At 72.1% G+C, this 20,182-nt stretch overlaps 1 protein-coding gene across 5 annotated transcripts; it reads right to left on the reverse strand.

Annotated features, from left to right (window-relative positions):
- Positions 1 to 914: 914 nt before the first annotated feature.
- Positions 915 to 17,412, reverse strand: LOC147601065 (transcription factor COE1-like). Of its 5 annotated transcripts, XM_086746986.1 has the most exons (18): positions 17,374 to 17,412; positions 16,272 to 16,387; positions 13,188 to 13,344; positions 12,876 to 12,939; positions 12,713 to 12,768; positions 12,169 to 12,242; positions 11,220 to 11,288; positions 8,076 to 8,157; positions 4,824 to 4,941; positions 4,481 to 4,614; positions 4,277 to 4,403; positions 3,453 to 3,541; positions 2,898 to 2,963; positions 2,352 to 2,529; positions 2,085 to 2,267; positions 1,575 to 1,772; positions 1,409 to 1,484; positions 919 to 1,303 (listed from the first exon to the last, which is right to left on the reverse strand). In XM_086746986.1, the coding sequence occupies exons 2-17, from the start codon at positions 16,358 to 16,360 to the stop codon at positions 1,414 to 1,416; spliced, it is 1,755 nt and encodes a 584-aa protein (XP_086603112.1). In that variant the 5' UTR covers positions 16,361 to 16,387; positions 17,374 to 17,412; the 3' UTR covers positions 919 to 1,303; positions 1,409 to 1,413. The 5 variants fall into 5 exon arrangements, with proteins under 5 accessions (XP_086603113.1, XP_086603116.1, XP_086603115.1 ...); XM_086746990.1 differs by lacking the exon at positions 17,374 to 17,412 and having other exon boundaries at positions 916 to 1,303; positions 4,277 to 4,373; positions 16,272 to 16,402; XM_086746989.1 differs by lacking the exon at positions 17,374 to 17,412 and having other exon boundaries at positions 918 to 1,303; positions 4,481 to 4,611; positions 16,272 to 16,402.
- Between the last annotated feature and the right edge of the window lie 2,770 nt (positions 17,413 to 20,182).

Consider the following 20,182-nt stretch of genomic DNA (forward strand, 5'->3'; position numbering starts at 1 on the left):
GGGGCAGTGGGGGCTGCACGGGGGGGCACGCGCGCTGACACTGAGCAGGGCCCACGGCGTTGTGAAACACGAGGGGGACGCGGGGCACCCCCACGGGTGGGACGTGGGCAGGGGGAGCAAGGTTGGGTTTTTTTTTTCCCTTTTTCTTTATTTACAAAACTCCCGGCCGCTCCCTCCCGGCTGGGGGGCACAGGGAAAACCCCAGCAGGCGCCGAGTGCCAGGGCTGGGGGTCTCCCGCCCGCCCTGCCAGAGCCCCCGCCGGCTCACCTGCTGCTAAAAATAATAATAATAATATTAATAATAATATTAATAATCCTAGTGATAATGGTGAGACAAGAGCTGCGGTCGTGTGGCGGGGCAGCAGACCCGGCAGCCTACGGGGCTGGGAATTGCGCCGTCCCCGCGCGGGGGCCGGGGTCGGTGGGCCGGGGCAGCCCGGAGCCCCCCGCCCGGGCAGCGCACGAGGCCCCGATCCTGCGCGGGGGTGCGGGGGCGCAGGCGGAGATCCGGCCTCGGCCGCCCGGGAGCCGTGGGTGGGCGGCTCCAGATGTGGAGCTGCACATCTGGGGAGAGAGCCGGGAAGTGTGGGGGAGAGCTGGGTCCCACCGGAGCGTCCGTCCTGCCCCGGAGCATCCACCCATCCCACCCCAGAGAACCCATCCTGCCCCGGAGCGTCCCTCCCGCCTCTGAGCGTCCATCCCACCCCAGAGCATCCATCCATCTCGTGCCAGAGCGCCCATCCCACCTTGGAGCATCCATCCTCCCCCGGAGCATCCATCCCACCCCAGAGCATCCATCCATCTCGCGCCAGAGCGCCCATCCCACCTTGGAGCATCCATCCTGCCCCGGAGCATCCATCCGTCCTGCCCTAGCACATCCACCCCTCTCACCCCAGAGCATCCATCCCATCCCATCCCGTCCCATCCATCCTGCCCCAGAGCATCCACCCCACCCCAGAGCGTCCCTCCTGCCCCGGAGCGCCCTGCCCGCAGCCTCCGCTGCCCCACGCGCCCGGGGGTCTCTCGCCGTCTTTCTGAGGCCAAACCCAGCGCGTTTGGGTCATTCCGGGGGCTCCCCCAGGGCCCCGGGAGGGGCCGCTCCCTGGGCTCAGCTCTGCGGGGCCGGGCTGGGGTGGCTGGGGGGCAGCGGGGTGGTGGGTCCCGTGGCCCCTCGTGCCCCGATTCCCGCCAGAGCCCCGGGGCCGGCGTCGCCAGGCTACGAGGCCACGCTCAGTCCCGCTCCGCGCCGTGGCTGCGGCCGCCGTCCCGGCTCACGTGGGCGGCACGAGGTGGCCGGGCGCAGCTGCGAGGGAAGGCGAGGGGTGGGCACGGCGGGGCGGGGGGTCCCTGCCCTCCTCGGCCCCGCTCCCGGTGGGACGGGGGGGTCCCGCCGCATCCCGGCACCTACTGCGCTTAGGAATAGGCCAGTCCCTGGAGCGGCCGCGCGGGCGCGTGGAATTTGTCCGAGTCCTCGAAAGCCGGGTCTGGGCGGCGGGCGGGAGGGAAGTGAGGGTGAGCCGAGGGGACGCGGTGCCCCCGGGACCCCCCGCCGGTGGGGCGGGCAGCGGGCTCACCTTGCAGGCCGGCGGCGCTGGCGCAGGCGGGTGGCGGGGAGCCCTGCGGCCGCACCACGGGGGCGAAGGCGCTCTTCTGCTTGACGGCCGAGATCATGTTGACGGGGGAGAAGGAGAAGACCCCCGAGGGGGTGGAGGCGCCGGCCCCCGACGGCAGGGTGACGGAAGAGGCGCCGAGCGGGGGGCTGGCGGGCATGACTGCGAGGAGAGACCCGCTCAGGCCGGGGATGGGGACGGGGCATCGCTCCCCGCGCGGGACGGCACCGCGCCCCAGGGACGCTCGCGAGGGCCAGCGCTGCGGCGGGCGCTGTCTCGGCTCGGGTCGCTGCGTCCCTGCTCCCCCTCGCCCTTGGCGATGGGTTTGGGAACGTCCCGGGGCTGGCACACGGCTCTGGGGACAACCTTGGGGCTGGCGCACGGTTTTAGGGACGTGCCAGGGCTGGCACACAGTTTTGGGGACACCCTGGGCGTGGCGCGTGGCTTTGGGGACGCCCCGGGGCACCGACTCACTGGCGTAGGGGGAGTTGGCGGTGGAGCCGTTGAGGAAGCTGGGGGAGCCGGGCACCCCCAGGCCGGCCATGGTGCCGCCGCCGTAGCCGTTGATGCCGGCGGCGCCGCTGTAGCCGCTCTGCTGCGGCGTGGAGCTGGGCACGTAGCCCCGCGGCGAGGCGCTGCCCGTGTTTCGGGAGTAGCCTGCGGGCGAGAGGGGCCGGGGTGGCACGCGGCGGGCAGGGCCGCCCTCCCGCCGCCCGCCGCCCGCCGCGGCCCCCGGCCCACCTTGCTCGCTGCCCTGCGGCGAGTCGCCGATGTTGACGGCCAGCTGGCTGCCGAAGGAGTTCACCCCCATGACGGCGGCGGGGCCGTGGGCGCCCGCCAGCGAGGAGAGCTGGCCGGGGTTGCGGGGGACGCTGTACAGCGCCTCGGCGATGTCCGCCGCTCGCTTCAGGATGATGTCCTGGGATGGGGGGACACGGACACGGCGTCGCCCTGCGGCGCGTGGCGGGGGCTGAGGCCGCCCCGGCTCGTGTCACCTCCCAGGGCAGGAGCGTCCCCAGGGCGCAGGGCGGGCGCTGGCGGGGCAGCAGGGGCTGGGACCCCCCAGCTCGTGCCGCGGGGCGGGAGCGACGTGGGAACAAAGGCGGCTTTGGCAGCCGGACCCACGGCTCCCCTTCCCCGCAGGCGGGGGGCTGGGGGCCCGCAGCGCTGACTCAGCGCCTGAGCAATCCTGATGCGAAGCAGATGTGGAGCCAGCGGCCCGGGGCCGGCTCCTGCGTCCCCGCTGCGCAGCGGGTGGGGGGCCGGGGGGCCGGGGGGCCGCGGTACCTGGTTGCCGTGCGGCATCCCGTAGAGAGCCTCCACCAGATCGGCCGCCCGCTTCAGCAGCACCTCCTGCGCAGGCAGCGGGACGGGGCTGGGGGGCCGCACCCCAGCCCCCCCCGCACACGGGGGACACGCGGGGACCCTGCCCTGCCGCCCCGCCACGGCCCCACGCCGGCACCCCCCGAGCCGTGCGATGCCCAGAGCCCCAGCACTGCCCGGCACCCCACAGCAGACCCACGGGGCCGGGACCCGGCAGGGACCCACTGCGCCCCTCCCACGTCCCCGCTGCAACCCCCACGGCCCCCTCGCGTCCCCCCTTGCCTCCCCCTGCGTCCCCCCATCCCCCCTCGGTGCCCCCCCACAGCTCAGCAAACTGCGGAGACCCCCACACGCGGCAGGACTGGGGGCTGGGGACCCAAGCTGGGCCCAGCGCCGGGGGGCTGTGCCCCCCTCCCCACCCCCTGCTCCTCCGGCACCGCCAGGGAAGCCCCCCCGCGTGTCCCCGCCTGCCCCCATGGGCGCCACCGAGCACCCCAGAGCCCGCGCGGGGGTCCCCACCTTGGGCAGGCGCTCGGGGTCCCCGGGGTGCCGGGGGATGACCTTCTGCAGCCGCTGGAACCCGTAGTCGATGGTGGGCTCGTTCAGCGCTGCCGAGAGAGGGGGGTCAGCGCGGGCCGCTCCGGCTCCGTGGGGAAACCGAGGCACGGGGCACAGCGCTGAGCCGGGGGTACCGGGGGGACGCCCTCCCGCAGGGACGCCCCAGCTGCGCCCCCGTCCCCACCCACGCCAGCCGCCCCTGCGCCCCCTCCGCTGCCGCCCCGTCCTGTCCCGCAGCCACAGCCCGTGCACGCGTGTGCCGGTGCCGGAGCGGGGCAGGGGCCGGGGTGACGCCAGCGCGGAGCCCGCGTGGAGAGACTGCCCGCGCCAGCGCCAGCGTGCTGCGGCACACGGCACACGCACGGTGGGAGCGATCCTCGGCTGCTCCGTGCACGCTGCCCTGCACACACCGCGCATGCGTGCATGGCCACGCTCATACCACACATGCATGCACGGCCCTGCTCACACTGCACATGCGTGCACGCTGTCCTGCTCACAATCCATGTGTGCATCGTCCCCTACCCACACACCCTGCACACACCGCACACGCGTGCACAGCCCCGCTCACACTGCACACGCGTGCCCGCTGCCCTGCACACACCACACATGCGTGCACAGCCCCGCTCACACCGCACACGCGTGCACAGCCCCGCTCACGCGTGCCCGCTGCCCTGGTGGGTCCCGGTCGGGGCCGGGCTGTCCCCAGGGGCTGGCGGTGGGCACAGAGGTCCCCTGGGCGCTGTCGCGGGGGTCCGCGCCCCCTCCCCAGGCCCCGCGCCCCTCACCGGTGTAGACGAAGCGGCCCGGGGCGCCCTTGCAGAACTGCTTGGACTTGTAGGAGAGCGTCACCTCCACCACGCCGGGGATGTGCCGCGGCGGCGTCTGCACCCGGATGGCGTGAGGCGTGATGAGCTGCGGGCCAGACCGGGCTCAGCTGGCGAGCGGCGAGGGAGGGGGGCCCCCCGCCGCCCCTCCCCGCGCCCCCCTACCTCGCTCCACACCAGCACGCTGCCGAAGACCACCTGCAGCCCGTCGAAGAAGTTGTCGCCGATGACGATGACGGTGGCCCCGCCGGTGGTCCAGCCCTCGCTGGGGCTGATGGCTTTGATGCAGGGGGTGGCTGCTTCGGGGGGGGGACGGGGGGCAGTGAGCGCGGGGGGCGAGCGGGGCACGCACGGCCGCGGGGCGGTCCGGCACAGCGAGGGCAGAGGACGTCGCGGTGGACGCGCGCCCGCCCTTCCGCACGGCCGCACACGCGTGTCGGGGCGCGGCACACGCGTGGGCGCACGCTCCGTGTGCGCGGGCACGCCGGGGCGCCCGGCAGGGCCTCACCTTCGGAGGGGTCGAGGCGCCGCGCCCGCCGCCCGTGCTTGGAGTTGTTGTGGACAAACATGTTGTCGGACACGGCCAGGACGTGGCCGTCCACGCTCACCGTCGTCGACACCACCACCTGCGGGACAGCCGGGGGTCCCCCACCGCGCCCCCGGGGTGCGCCACCCACGGCGGGGTGCTCGCCCCCGCGCCCCCCGGGACTGTCACGGGCACCCGCCATGCCTCGGCAGTGACACGCGCGTGCGAATCTGCACCTGTGCACACCGACACACGCATGGGTGTGCACGTGTGTGTGCCAAGGTGTGGGTGTGCATCTGCACATGTATGCGCGTGCAGGAGCCCTTGTGTGCACGTGTGCACGCTTGTGCATGCATACCCGCATGTGTGCACACGCGTGTGCCCCCATAGCCGTGCAGCACGCAGCGCCACGGGACCCCAGCCCCAGCCCTGGCACTGCCCCTCGGTGCCAGCCCCTCCCGTGTCACCGGCCAGGGACCCCAGACCCCAGACCCCAGCCCCTCCCGTGTCACCGGCCGGGGACCCCAGACCCCAGACCCCAGCCCCTCCCGTGTCACCGGCCGGGGACCCCAGACCCCAGCCCCTCCCGTGTCACCGGCCGGGGACCCCAGACCCCAGACCCCAGCCCCTCCCGTGTCACCGGCCGGGGGACCCCAGACCCCAGACCCCAGCCCCTCCCGTGTCACCGGCCGGGGACCCCAGACCCCAGACCCCAGCCCCTCCCGTGTCACCGGCCGGGGGACCCCAGACCCCAGACCTCAGCCCCTCCCGTGTCACCGGCCGGGGACCCCAGACCCCAGCCCCTCCCGTGTCACCGGCCGGGGACCCCAGACCCCAGACCCCAGCCCCTCCCGTGTCACCGGCCGGGGACCCCAGACCCCAGCCCCTCCCGTGTCACCGGCCGGGGGACCCCAGATCCCAGACCCCAGCCCCTCCCGTGTCACCGGCCGGGGGACCCCAGACCCCAGCCCCTCCCGTGTCACCGGCCAGGGACCCCAGACCCCAGACCCCAGCCCCTCCCGTGTCACCGGCCGGGGGACCCCAGACCCCAGACCCCAGCCCCTCCCGTGTCACCGGCCGGGGGACCCCAGACCTCAGACCCCAGCCCCTCCCGTGTCACCGGCCGGGGACCCCAGACCCCAGACCCCAGCCCCTCCCGTGTCACCGGCCGGGGACCCCAGACCCCAGACCTCAGCCCCTCCCGTGTCACCGGCCGGGGGACCCCAGACCCCAGACCCCAGCCCCTCCCGTGTCACCGGCCGGGGGACCCCGGAGGCCACCCCAGCCCAGCCCAGCCCAGCCCTGCCCGCCCCCCCTGCCCCCCCCCGCGTGGGCTTGGCTGCTCTCCCGGCGCTGCTCGGCGCTATGCAAATTGGCGAGGTCGTTAATCATGTAAAAATGTCACAATTATCATATCGTTACGAGAGGCCCTAATGAAGGCGCCCGTGCTGGGTGGGGGCCGGGCCGGACCCCCCCTCTGCTCCCCTCCCCACCCGCCAGCTGCTGCGGGGAGCCGGGCTGCGGGCAGGGGCCGGGGGCGCGGGGGGGCGAGGGGAGCGAGGGTGTGGGAATTGGGGTCTGCAGAGGGGGCGAGGGGAATCGGGGTGTGGGAATTGGGGTGTGGGAATTGGGGTCTGCAGAGGGGGCGAGGGGAATCGGGGTGTGGGAATTGGGGTGTGGGAATTGGGGTCTGCAGAGGGGGCGAGGGGAATTGGGGTGTGGGAATTGGGGTGTGGGAATTGGGGTCTGCAGAGGGGGCGAGGGGAATTGGGGTGTGGGAATTGGGGTGTGGGAATTGGGGTCTGCAGAGGGGGCGAGGGGAATCGGGGTGTGGGAATTGGGGTGTGGGAATTGGGGTCTGCAGAGGGGGCGAGGGGAATCGGGGTGTGGGAATTGGGGTGTGGGAATTGGGGTCTGCAGAGGGGGCGAGGGGAATTGGGGGTTGGGAATTGGGGTGTGGGAATTGGGGTCTGCAGAGGGGGCGAGGGGAATTGGGGTGTGGGAATTGGGGTGTGGGAATTGGGGTCTGCAGAGGGGGCGAGGGGAATTGGGGTGTGGGAATTGGGGTGTGGGAATTGGGGTCTGCAGAGGGGGCGAGGGGAATCGGGGTGTGGGAATTGGGGTGTGGGAATTGGGGTCTGCAGAGGGGGCGAGGGGAATCGGGGTGTGGGAATTGGGGTGTGGGAATTGGGGTCTGCAGAGGGGGCGAGGGGAATCGGGGTGTGGGAATTGGGGTGTGGGAATTGGGGTCTGCAGAGGGGGCGAGGGGAATCGGGGTGTGGGAATTGGGGTGTGGGAATTGGGGTCTGCAGAGGGGGCGAGGGGAATCGGGGTGTGGGAATTGGGGTGTGGGAATTGGGGTCTGCAGAGGGGGCGAGGGGAATTGGGGTGTGGGAATTGGGGTGTGGGAATTGGGTCTGCAGAGGGGGCGAGGGGAATCGGGGTGTGGGAATTGGGGTGTGGGAATTGGGGTCTGCAGAGGGGGCGAGGGGAATCGGGGTGTGGGAATTGGGGTGTGGGAATTGGGGTCTGCAGAGGGGGCGAGGGGAATCGGGGTGTGGGAACTGGGGTGTGGAATTGGGGTCTGCAGAGGGGGCGAGGGGAATCGGGGTGTGGGAATTGGGGTGTGGGAATTGGGGTCTGCAGAGGGGGCGAGGGGAATCGGGGTGTGGGAATTGGGGTGTGGGAATCGGGGTCTGCAGAGGGGGTGAAGGGAATTGGGGGTTGGGAATCAGGGTGTGGGAATTGGGGTCTGCAGAGGGGCGAGGGGAATCGGGGTGTGGGAATTGGGGTGTGGGAATTGGGGTCTGCAGAGGGGGTGAGGGGAATCGGGGTGTGGGAACTGGGGTGTGGGAATTGGGGTCTGCAGAGGGGGCGAGGGAATCGGGGTGTGGGAATTGGGGTTTAGGAATTGGGGTGAAGGGAACTGGGGTGTAGGAACTGGGGTTTGCAGAGGGGGTGAGGGGAATCGGGGTGTGGGAACTGGGGTTTAGGAATTGGGGTTTGCAAAGGGGGCAAGGGGAATCGGGGCGTGCAGAGGGGAGCGGGGGCTTGCAAATTTGGATTTGCAAAGGGATGGGGGGAAATCAGAGTTTGCAAGTCGGGATTTGCAAAGGGGTCGAGGGGAATTAGGGACTCGATTGGGGAATCGAGTCCCTAATTCCCCTCGACCCTTTTGGGAAAAATCTCTGAGGTCTCCCACCCCGGGATGGAGCGGGGGGTCCCGGTGCTCACCTGGAAGCGCCGCATATCCCGGGGGTTCCCCGCGTTCTTCAGGCAGTTTTGGTTGCATTTGAGGAAAAACTTGAGGAAAAACCTGGGATGGAAAAAAAAAAAAAAAAAAAAAAAAAAAAAAAAAGAAGCGGTCAGTGCCAGTGAAACGGGGCGAGGGGGTCACAGGGACCCCCACCCCATCCCTTGTCCCCACCACAATGGTGTCCCCAAATGTCACCCCATGCACCGCAGCCTGCGCCACGTACGTGTGCACGCACCATGCGCACGCAAGGGTTTGCACGCTGCCACGCGTGTGCACACACATGTGCGTTGCGTGGCTGTGGGGACCCAGGCTGACCCATCGTCAGCGGTGGCCCCTCAATAATTAACGGGCAGCAGTGGCGCTTGCGCTAGGGGCAGGGCTGGGACGGGAGGAGAGCGCACGGGGAGCATGGCGCACACGCATGGGAGCGCGGTGCACACGCGTGGGAGCACAGGCCCACGCCTGGGTCCCCAGGATGACCCCCATCACACCTGGGTGCACAGCGGGACAACCACCCCGTGCGATTTTTGTCCCTGTCCCCAGCTATGGGCCATCCCACGGTGCACGGCCACGGGCACTCAGCGTGGCCACACGCGTGTGCAGTCATCCTGCACACGTTTACGGCACGCACACGTTGGCTCTGCACCATGCCCAGCTGTCACGCTGTGCCGCGCCAGCTCACCGCGCCGTCCCAGCTCGCCGCACCGCGCCAGGGCACCGTATGAACGTGCCAGGCCGCCGTGCCCCTCGGTGCCACCGCCCGCCCTTGGCCTGGCACTGGGGCCCACCTCCCGGCCCCCGCGCCGATGCGCTGGGGCTCTGCCCTGCCCACGCCAGCGGCACTGGGGCAGGGCCCGGGGACTGCGTGGGGCTGGGGCGTCCCCTCTGCCACCCTGTCACATCCCAACTTGCCACCCCGTCCCCATCCCGCTGTGCCACCCTGTCCCATCCCAGTGTCCCACCCCGTCCCCATCCCACTGTGCCACCCTGTCCCATCCCACTGTGCCACCCTGTCCCATCCCAGTGTCCCACCCCGTCCCCATCCCGCTGTGCCACCCTGTCCCATCCCAGTGTCCCACCCTGTCCCCATCCCACTGTGCCACCCTGTCCCATCCAGTGTCCCACCCCGTCCCCATCCCACTGTGCCACCCTGTCCCATCCCAGTGTGCCACCCTGTGCCATCCCAGTGTCCCACCCTGTCCCCATCCCACTGTGCCACCCTGTCCCATCCCAGTGTCCCACCCCGTCCCCATCCCACTGTGCCACCCTGTCCCATCCCAGTGTCCCACCCTGTCCCCATCCCACTGTGCCACCCTGTCCCACCCCAGTGTGCCACCCCATCCCCGTCCCAGTGTCCCACCCCATTCCCATCCCAGTGTCCCACCCTGTCCCACCCCGGCTCCCAGTCTGGCCTGGTGTCTCATCTGTACCCCCCCCCGCCCTCTCGGGGGGAGCAGTGGGGCTGGGGAGGGACAGGGGGCAGGAGGGGGACGCAGGTGCCCCCCGGAGGGACCCCCAGCCCCGCCAGCTGCTGGGGGAGACCGGAGGAACCCGCGGGACCCCCGGGGATGTGGGCACGCCTGGGGCCCCCGCGGACGGGAGCAGCGGGTGCAGCCCCCGGCCCCAAACCCCTGCGGCCCCATCCTGGGGAGCACGGGCTGAGTGGGGGGGGCACACACGCCCTGGGCCCCCAGTCGGACTCCTGAGCAGCGGGGCACCCCCAGAGCGCGCCCCCCGCCCCAGGGGCTCCCACGGCAGAGGCAGGAAGAGGGGGCCCCCCCGTGCCCCCCCCCGGCAGGTGGTAATCAGGGGGAGGAAGGAGCAGGAGAAGGGCAGGAAAAGGGGAAAACAGGAAAAAAACCCCAAACCAGCCCACCAGGAGGCTGCTGGGGCAGCGCGGGGCAGGGGGGCGGGGGGCTCTGCGCTGGGGGGGGGCAAGAGTCACCCCCCCCCCGGGGCAGCCGCGCATTTGGGCCCGCGAGTTAAAAATACCGGCGCAGCGCAGCATTAGCATCCCGAGCAGCGCGCCCATTTAATATGCAAATTCCCGGCGCTGCTGCCGAACACCTTCTGTTCCCGGCGCATAAATTTGAATCCGCAATTAGGCTAATCTTGTATAATTAATGAAAAGCGTCAATTTTAGCTCCTAAGTAATTTGATTAACATGTTGATAGGGCACTTATCCGGCTCTCTAAACCAGTGGGGCCGGGCGTCGGCTGGGGAGCGGGGCCGGGGGGGGACTTGGGGGGGGGCGGGGGGTCCGCCTGGCCCTGGGTGACCCCCGGGGTGGAGGGGGGCGCGGGGAAGCCCCCCCGGCGCGGAGGAGGGCACAAGGGGACGGGGATGTCACCTCCTTGTGTCCCGGAGAGAAGGGGGCTGGGGGGGCTTGGGGGACACTCGCCCTGGCGGGGGGGCGCCCCTCAGCCCACGGGCACACGGAGCTGGGTTCGGGTCTGGCCACTAGCACGGGGGGGGTCACGGGGCACCCCCTGCGCACCCCCAAAGCACCAGGGTGGGTGCAGCACCCGGGACACGGGGAGCCGGGGGGGGCTGGGGGGCCAGGGATCCGAGGCCTGCCAGCCCCCATCCTCCCCGCTGTGCCCCCCGGCCCCAGTGCCAAAGTGACCAAACCCCACAGAGCGAGTGGGGGGGGCCCAAATCCCCCCCAGCGCCCCAAAGAGCCTGGGCTTCACTTGGCGTCACCAGGGAGGTGCCACCATGGGGGCAGGGATGGACGGACACTGGGATGGACAGACGCACACTGGGATGGAGGAGGCGCAGATGGATGGACACTGGGATGAATGGGGGCAGGGACGGATGGACACTGGGATGGACGGATGGACACTGGGATGGACGGGGACGTGAGGACGTGGGGCCAGGACAAAGCGGCCAGACGCCCCTCGCGTTATCGATGTGCTCGGCGCGCGGGGGACGCGCAGTGCTGGTGAGCGGGCGCGCGCCCCATCCATCACCGCAGTGAGCTGAGCGGGGGGCACCCGGCCCCCACGCTGCTCCCCAGCTCATCAGCGCTAACGAGGCCACGCTCCGTCCCCAGCCCGGGGTGTTCCCGTCCCAGCGCCCCGGGACCCCCCGCCGCCCCAGCGAGGCACAGGACCCCGTACCTGTCGATGATGACGGGGTCGGAGGGGGTCTCGTTGCGGTTCCCGCAGCTTTTCTTGTCGCAGCAGCGGCTGGGCCGGGAGAGGAGCGGGCGTGAGGGGGCCGGGGGGCCAGGGCCAGCCCCACACCCTCTGACCCACGGGGGAAATCCCACCAGACCCTCAATTCCCACCCCTGTGCCCCCCGCCACCGCCCAGCCGGTGCTGCGGAGCAGGGGGGTCGTGCCCCACGGTGGGACGGGGTGGGGGGTGGAGGCACAGCGTGCCCGGGACGGGGACATCACCCCTGTGATGCAGCGGGGAAGAGGGGACCCCTGGGTGCCCTCCCCACCCCGCCAGGCTCTGATTTGGGGCGCTCATGGCGCACCCCAGCCCCAGGAAACCCTCGGGGGGCTCTGAGCGGGGGGGGTCCTGCAGGGGACACGGTGGCGGGGGACACGGTGGCTCGTGCCACCGCCGGCCGCCAAACACGGGGGAGCTCAGGGGGGCGGGGGGCCCCTGGCCCTGGTTCGTTAGCGCGGCTCCTGGAGATCAATTATGCACAAACACGGAGCGCGAGGGCGGTAAACAAGAGCGGCGCTAATGGGGCACGGGGGGACCCCGCGCCGGAGCAGGCGGCTGCGGCGGGCCACGCTCGCTGCCCACCCGCCTCACCTGGCACCCCTGGTGCTGCTGGACCCCCACGGGACCCCCACCACCAGGACATCCACCCGGACCCCCACTGGGACCCTCATTGAGGCCCCTTCCACTAGGATCCCCACGGGACCCCCACCACCCAGGACATCCACCCGGACCCCCCCTCGACCCTCATTGAGACCCCCACCACCAGGATCCCCACGGGACCCCCCACCACCAGGACACCCAGCAGGACCCCCATTGGGACCCTGACAGGACGCTCACGGGACCCCCACTGCACCAGGAGGCCCCCGGGACCCCCGCGGGACCCCCGTACCTGCACATGATCTCGTGGGTGAGGAGGACCCGGCACATCTCTGGGTTCTTGTCCTGCCCCTCGTAGATGATGGCCTGGGGGGGGAGCGCAGGGGGGGTGCCGCCGTCCGGCACCGCGCCCGTCCCACGAGTGCCACCCCTCCTCACCCGGACCCCCCCGGGTGACCCCAGGCACGCACGCCTCCGCAGAGCCGCACGGCTGCTTGTGCACCCGCGTGTGCCCGCGCACGTCTGCGCCCCGGTGCACGCGCGGCTGCGTGTGCCCACGCTGCGCGTGCCCGCCTACACGCTGCGGCGGGCGCTCGCGCCGTCGTGCCTTCGCGGCAGTGCACGGCCCGCGTGTTCGTGCACGTGGGCGCGCGGTGCGAGCGCCGACGTGCCCACCCTGCGCGTGCGTATACAGCCGCGCGGCCTTGCACGCCCGCCCGTGCACACATGTGCACTGGTGCGCCTGCCTCGCACGGCTGCGTGCGCACCGCACGGCCGTGCCCGCGCCGGCGCTCCCGCGCGCTCGCACGCGTGTGCGGCCGGCCCCGCGCCGTTACCTGCTTGGACACCGAGTCGACGAGGCGGACGTAGAGGTCCTGCTCGGTGCGGAGCCCTGCGGAGAGAGGGGGTCAGCCCCTGCCCGCGCCCCCCCGCCCCGTCCCGCACCCCCCCGCTCGGCACCCAGCCCCGCCTGCGCCCCCCGCCCCGCCCCGCACCCACCGTTGCTGTAGAGCAGCTGCAGCCGGTAGTGGATCCCGTTGTTGGTTTTCTCGCCGTTCTGCTCCTGGTGGGGGGGCGGGTGGGGGGACACACACACATCACCGTCCCCTCTCGGTGCTGCCCCCCGCCAGCCTCAGCCCGGCCCGGGGCTGTGGAGCCGCTCCAGCAACTCCCCACACGTGCAATGAGTTTGGGACAGGTCTCAGCCCGCGCAGCGCAGGCTCCCGCGCCCCTCCAAGTGTGGGGTGGGACAGCTGGGCAGCGTGACCCCCCAGCCACGGCCCCACCGCGACCCCGGCCCCGGGGTCTCACCCGCTCCTTCTCCACGAAGTCGACGAAGGAGGTGCGCTCGATCTCCACGGGCTGGCCCTGCCGGTCGTACATGGCCAGGACGAAGTGGAAGAAGTTGGATTTCCGCAGGTTGGAGGGGGGCTGCTTCTCAAAGTGGGCTCGCGCCAGGCCCACCCCGCTGCCGGCAGCAGGAGGGGGGGCTGAGCACGGGGCGGCGGCTGGGACCCCGGCACCCCCTCCCCGGGACCCCAGTGCCCCCTCCCCGGGACCCCCGGCACAAACGCGCGTTTGGCTCCCCCTGTGCCCACCTCAGGTGGCGTCAGCTGGCGGAGCCCTCTCCTGCGCTGCGCTGGGGGACAGCCCGTGCCCCCACTGGGACCCCACGGACCCCCCCAGCATGGGGCAGGACCCCACGCACCTTGCAGCCACCCAGGGACCCCGCAGCCCCCCCAGATCCCACCATGCCCTGCGGACCCCACTGGGGGCTGGGGGCAGCTGGGGCCCGGGCGGGGGTCTGCACTGGGGTGCAAATCTGCAGGGGGTGACAACACACAAACACGCAGGGACAGGTGGGGTGGGGGCCGGGGTGGGGGGCAGGCACCGCTCCTCCCAAGGCTGCTCCCAAGGGCATCGTCGGCTGCGTGGGGACACGGGGACGTGGGGACACAGGGACTTGGGGGCACCTGCGTGCATGGCCAACACGCATGTTCGGGCACACGCGTGCGGGCAGACGCACTCACACTCGTGTCCCCCGGGCACTGCTGATGGCCGCGTCCCTTGTCCCCGACCCGTGGGTCCCACTGGTTTGTCCTCCGGGCCCATCCCCACGGCGTACGGCCCCACGGTGCGGGGCGCTGACCCCCATCCCGCTGCGAGCGGAGCCCCCCGGGAGCTGACACAGCCACCACCGCCCCCCCGTTCCCCTCGGGCCCCCCAAAGCTCCAGTCCAAAGTGCTGGAACTGGGGGGGCAGGGGAGCGGCTGCATCCCCACTCCCGCGCTGCGAGACCCCGCGCCCCCAGCGCCCGGCCCGGCTGCCATTAATTATTAAAAGCAATCAGCGCATTTCCTAGCAGAGCAGCGCGGCCAGAGCTCTTACAGGAAAGCAGCGTCTTCCCTTGGCGGCTCCGCCAAACGGGGGGGCAGAGCGGGGGGGCGCCGGACCCCACTCGGGAAGCCGAGACCCCGCGCGCGCTCACCCCACGGCCCCACGGCCTCGGCCCAGGACCCCGGCCAGGACTGGGGGGTCTGGCGGGGAGAGGGGTGGGCAGGGGCTCTGCCAGCCCCCTCCTCGTGCGCTGGACATGTGGGACCCCGTTGGAGGGGGGAGCCGTGTCCCCGTCACCGGGCAGCGCCGCTGCGGGGGTCCCAGCCCTGAGCGTGGCCCCCCAGCACTGGGGACGGTGGGAGGGGGGGCCGATTTCACCCCATTTCCCCACTCCGGGGTGCGGGGAAGTTGCTGGGTGCGCAGCAGCAAGGCCAGTGCCTCCCCGCACCCCGGTTCGGACACCGCAGCCCCCCACCCTGGCACTGCCCCCTCCAGCTCCCTGGGGCAGGGTGGGACCCTCAGCCCAGCCGCTCTCTGGGAGCCCCAGGCTGGGCGGCAGCGGTGGGGGGTCCCCGTGGGCTTTGGGGGAGCCCCCGGGGAGCCCCCAGGGCTTCAGCTGTGGGGTGCAGCCGTGGCCCCCAGTCAGGGTCCGTCGGCGGCTGGGGACCCAGAGCTCGGTGCAACCGGACGCTGCCGCCACGGAGCGGGGTCGGTGCTGGCGGCGCCGGGGATGTCCCGCTCCGCCAGAGCCCCACGCAGAGGGGACACCCCCGGGCCCCCAAACCCGCTGTCGCTGCTGTGGGGCACCCCAGGGAGGCGGCATGCTCTGAGCGCCCTTAGCGACCCCCACGGCGCACGCTGGGGAGGCCGCGGGAGCTGGGGCGCGGAGGGCAGCGGTGAAGGTGTCACCCACCGCGGCCAGGACCCCTTTGGGGGCGGGGAGGAGAGAGGGAAGGGACGAGGGGTGTACGGACCCCCCTGGGGTGGGCGTGGGACGGGGGTGCGCAGGTGCCACCAGCGCTGCTCTCACCCTTGGGGGCTTTTTCCCGGCAGAGCCGGGGGTCAGGGTGCAGGTCCCGGCCTCGGCGGACACACGGCACGGCACAACACGGCACAGCACGGCACGGCACAACATGGCATGGCACGAGCCCCTCGCAGCTCCTGCCCCGCTGCCAGCACCCACTCGCCCTCCCGACGCAGGGGCAGCAGCCCTGGCACGCGCAGGGTGCCAGGGGGCTCAGGGTGCCCCGGGTACTGGGGGGGCTGAGGCCCATGGGATGCCCGGGGTGCGCGGGGATACCCGGAGACTCAGGGCGCAGGGGGGACGGGGGTGCCTGAGGTACCCGGTGCGCATGGGGCACCTGGGGTGCCCAAGGGGTCCAGGCTGCCCTGGGATCCCGGGGTGCTGAGGGTGTGGGGTGCCCGGGGCGTGCAGGGTGCCTGGGATGCCCGTGACACCCGGGATACCCATGGTGCCCGGGATGCCCGCAGCGCTCGGGATGCCTGCGGAGCCCGGATGTGCATGGTGCCCGGGATGTGCATGGTGCCCGGGATGTGCGTGGTGCCCGGGATGCCCACGGAGCCCAGGATGCTCCTAGAGCTTGGGAAGCCCATGGAGCCCTGGATGCCTGCCGTGCCCGGGATGCCCACAGATCCCAGGACACCCAGGGAGCCCGCGGAGCTCACAGCATTTGGGATGCCCACAGCAGCCAGGGTGCCCGCGGAGCTCGGGATGCTCCCGGAGCCCGGGTTGCTCGCAGTGCCCGGGATGCCCACGGAGCCCGGGAAGCCCATGAAGCCCGGGATGCCCACGGATCCCAGGAAGCCCCCGGAGCCCGGGAAGCCCACGGATCCCAGGAAGCCCGCGGAGCCCGGGGATGCCCGCGGAGCCCGGGATGCCCATGAAGCCCGGGATGCCCGCGGAGCCCGGGAAGCCCACGGATCCCGGGAAGCCCGCAGAGCCCGGGAAGCCCACGGATCCCAGGAAGCCCGCAGAGCCCGGGAAGCCCACGGATCCCAGGAAGCCCGCGGAGCCCGGATGCCCGCGGAGCCCCTTACCTCTGCGCCGCCGTGCTGGCGTCCAGGACGCCGGTGCCCTGCAGCCAGCGGACGGAGGGCAGCCCGGCGGTGAGCGGCTCCTCCTTCATGGGCAGCCCCCCGCGGGGCAGCGGCTCCTGCACCGAGAACATGGCAGGGGCTCGGCCGCCGCCCCCGCCGTCTCCTGCCCCCGGGGCCGGGAGCGCAGCGCGGAGCCGGGCGGTGCCGGGGAAACGGCATCTGCGGGGCGGGGGCGGGCCGGGAGGGGCGGGGGGGGCGGGCGGGGGCAGGGCAGAGAAGTTGGAGACGGAGGAGACCGGCAGGCAAGTGCGGGGACCGGGAGGGGAAGGGGCGGGGGGCGGCGAGGGGAGGGATGGGGAGGAGCGGAGGGAGGGAGGGAGGCTCAGAGGAGAGGAGGGAGGGATGGAGGGAGGGATGGGGAGGCAGAGGAGGAGTGGAGGGAGGGATGGGGGAGGTAGAGGAGGAGTGGAGGGAGGGAGGGATGAGGAGGAATGAGGAGGAGTGGAGAGAGGGAGGGCTGCAGGGAGGGAGGAAGGCTCAGAGGGGTTGAGGGAGGGATGGAGGAAGGCTCAGAGGAGGAATGGAGGGAGGGATGCAAGGAGAGGGGGATGGAGGGAGGGATGGGGAGGCAGAGAAGGAGTGGAGAGAGGGAGAGAGGGAGAGAGGGAGGGATGGGGGCATAGAAAGAGTGGAGGGAGGGATGGAGGAAGGCGAGGAGGAGGAGGGGAGGGAGGGATGGAGGAAGGCTCGGAGGAGGAGGGGAGGGAGGGATGGAGGAAGGCCCAGAGGACTGGAGGGAGGGATGCAAGGAGAGAAGGATGGGGAGGCAGGGGAGGAATGGAGAGAGGGAGAGAGAGGGAGGGAGGGATGCAGAGGAGTGGAGGGAGGGATGGAGGAAGGCTCAGGGGAGGAGTGGAGGAAGGGAGGGAGGTAGAGGAGGAGTAGAGGGAGGGAGGGAGGAAGGCTCAGGGGAGAGGAGGGAGGGATGCAGGGCTGCAGGCTGAGGGGAGGAGCGGGGCCCGGAGCGGGGTGGGGGGGCAGGCTGGCCGGGCCGGCCGGGGCGGGGGGGGGGGACAGTGGCGAGGTGGGGGGGGCTCGTTACCGGGCGGGCGGCGGGCGCAGCGCGGGGCGGCGGCAGCGGCAGCAGCAGCAGCAGCGGGCGGGCGGGGGGCGCGGGGGGGGGGGCCGCCTCCCCCGTCCCCCCCTCGCCGCCGCCGCCGCCGCGCCCCCCCCGCCGCCGCCCCCAGCAGCACCATCAGCAGCAGCGGCCGCCGCCCCCCCGCCGGGCCGGCCCGGGCCATGCCGCCGCCGCCTCCCCGGGGAGGCCGGGCCGGAGCCGCCGGGGGAGGCGGGGGCCGCGGCCGGGCAGGCTGACATCATTCCGGGGAGGAGCGGCCCCTCCCCGCCCCGGCGGAACCGGGGGGGGGACCCGGGGGGGCTCCGCGGCCAGCGCCGCGCCGGGAGGTGGGGCGGGGAGGGACCCGCCGGGACAGGACGGGGAGAGGGGCCCTGGACGCCCCGGGGGGGGGGAACCGCCGGGCCCGGGGATCCGGGGACCGGGGCGAGCGCGGGGAGAGCCCCCGCACCCCAGAGGTGTCCTGGGGAGACCCCCGGGGAGACTCGCTGCATCCCCCGAGATGTCCCGGGGAGACCCCAAACAGGCCCCGGAGACGTCCTGCAGCAACCCCACCGTATCCCCCCAAGCCGCCCTGCAGAGACCCCCCAGCATGTCCTGGGGGTACCCCGGAGGAGACCCCCCCTGCCCCCCCCGAGACGCCCTCCAGACACCCCCGGCAGGGCCCAGGGACACCGTGAAGACACCCCACTGCCCTCCCCAAGACCCCCGGCAGGCCCCGGGGAGACCCCACAGGGGCCCCGGGGACAGGGCAGAGGGACCCCACCACAGACCCCGAGATGCCCTGCAGAGACCCCTGGCAGCCCCCCCGGGTGTCCTGGGGACAGCTCAGAGAGACCCCCCTGCAGCCCCCGACAGCGCAGGGCACCCCCCTGGTCGTTCATCTGTCTGCCCGTCCGTCCCAGCATCCATCCCAGCATCCCCGCCCCCATCCATCCATCGATGCCCCCATCCATCCCAGCATCCATCCGTCCCTGTTCCGTGCATCCCAGCATCCATGTGTCCGTGCCCCCATTCATCCCAGTATCCATCTGTCCATGCCCCCGTCCATCCCAGTATCCATCCATCCCTGCCCCATTCATCCCAGTATCCATCTGTCCATGCCCCCGTCCATCCCAGTATCCATCCATCCCTGCCCCATTCATCCCAGCATCCATCTGTCCATGCCCCCGTCCATCCCAGTATCCATCCATCCCTGCCCCATTCATCCCAGTATCCATCTGTCCATGCCCCCGTCCATCCCAGCATCCATCCATCCCTGCCCCATTCATCCCAGTATCCATCTGTCCATGCCCCCGTCCATCCCAGTATCCATCCATCCCTGCCCCATTCATCCCAGTATCCATCTGTCCATGCCCCCGTCCATCCCAGCATCCATCCATCCCTGCCCCATTCATCCCAGTATCCATCTGTCCATGCCCCCGTCCATCCCAGTATCCATCCATCCCTGGCCCACCCATCCCAGTATCCATCTGTCCACGCCCCCACCCCGCCCAGACACCCCAGGGACGGGCACCACGGAAGGGCCCCCATCCCGGGAGCGGGGGGCACTGGGGCACCTGCTCCCTGCCCCGCCATCTCCCATTTCCCGGCAGCGCGGGGCTGGGCCGCGCTGGGAGGTGCCGCTCCCTCTGCCGGGATCGGGCCCGCGGGGACCCCTGCCGCCCCCCACCCGCTCGCCGTGGGCACCCAGGGGCCGGGACCCCGCGGCGGCCTGGCTCCAGGGGGGGCAGGGGTTCCCGCCCCCCCAGATGGGTTTTAATGGACGCCCCCCCCCCCCCGCTAATGGGCTGCGGCCCCACGGGAGCCGCGTGGGGTAAGTGCGGGGTGGGGCCGAGCAGGAAGGGGAAGGGGGGAGCCCACCTCCCCAGGGACCCCCCGCCCCTGCGGGCAGCTCCGGGAGCGCTGGGAGCCCCCCGCAGTGGGGAGAGGGGGACCCCGCACAGCCGGGACCCTGCCCCCAAACCCCTGACCCCGGGGGGCGGACGGGACCCCGGGCAGGGCGGGAGAGGGGACCCCAGCTGGGGCAGGGGAAAGGGGCTCAGCGGCAGAGCTGGGAAAGGTGACCCACGCCAAGCACGCGCCATCCCGCGCCAGACCCACGCCAAGCACGCGCCAGACCCACGCCAAGCACGCACCATCGCGCGCCAGACCCACGCCAAGCACGCGCCATCGCGCGCCAGACCCACGCCATCGCGCGCCAGACCCACGCCAAGCACGCGCCAGACCCACGCCATCGCGCGCCAGACCCACGCCAAGCACACGCCATCGTGCGCCAGACCCACGCCAAGCACGCGCCATCCCGCGCCAGACCCACGCCATCGCGCGCCAGACCCACGCCAAGCACGCGCCATCGCGCGCCAGACCCACGCCATCGCGCGCCAGACCCACGCCAAGTGCGCGCCAGACCCGCGCCAAGCGCGCGCCATCCCGCGCCAGACCCACGCCAAGCACGCGCCATCGCGCGCCAGACCCACGCCATCGCGCGCCAGACCCACGCCAAGTGCGCGCCAGACCCACGCCAAGCACGCGCCATCGCGCGCCAGACCCACGCCATCGTGCGCCAGACCCACGCCAAGCACGCGCCATCCCGCGCCAGACCCACGCCATCGCGCGCCAGACCCACGCCAAGCACGCGCCATCCCGCGCCAGACCCACGCCAAGCACGCGCCAGACCCACGCCAAGCACGCGCCATCCCGCGCCAGACCCACGCCAAGCACGCGCCAGACCCACGCCAAGCACGCGCCAGACCCACGCCAGACCCACGCCAAGCAC

This window comes from Chlamydotis macqueenii, chromosome 4 (genome assembly GCF_036417535.1).
Source record: "Chlamydotis macqueenii isolate bChlMac1 chromosome 4, bChlMac1.mat, whole genome shotgun sequence".
Classification (NCBI taxonomy): Eukaryota; Metazoa; Chordata; class Aves; order Otidiformes; family Otididae; genus Chlamydotis; species Chlamydotis macqueenii.

What these genes read in the sequence shown, in the direction of transcription:
- LOC147601065 (XM_086746987.1), bottom strand. Translation starts at nt 16,402, where the DNA reads ATGTTCTCGGTGCAGGAGCCGCTGCCCCGCGGGGGGCTGCCCATGAAG. An exon ending in GCCAGCACGGCGGCGCAGAG is followed by an intron (nt 13,345 to 16,271) that starts GTAAGGGGCTCC and finishes TGCTGCCGGCAG; the next exon opens with CGGGGTGGGCCTGGCGCGAG. An exon ending in ACCCCGAGCGCCTGCCCAAG is followed by an intron (nt 2,964 to 3,452) that starts GTGGGGACCCCC and finishes CTGCCTGCGCAG; the next exon opens with GAGGTGCTGCTGAAGCGGGC.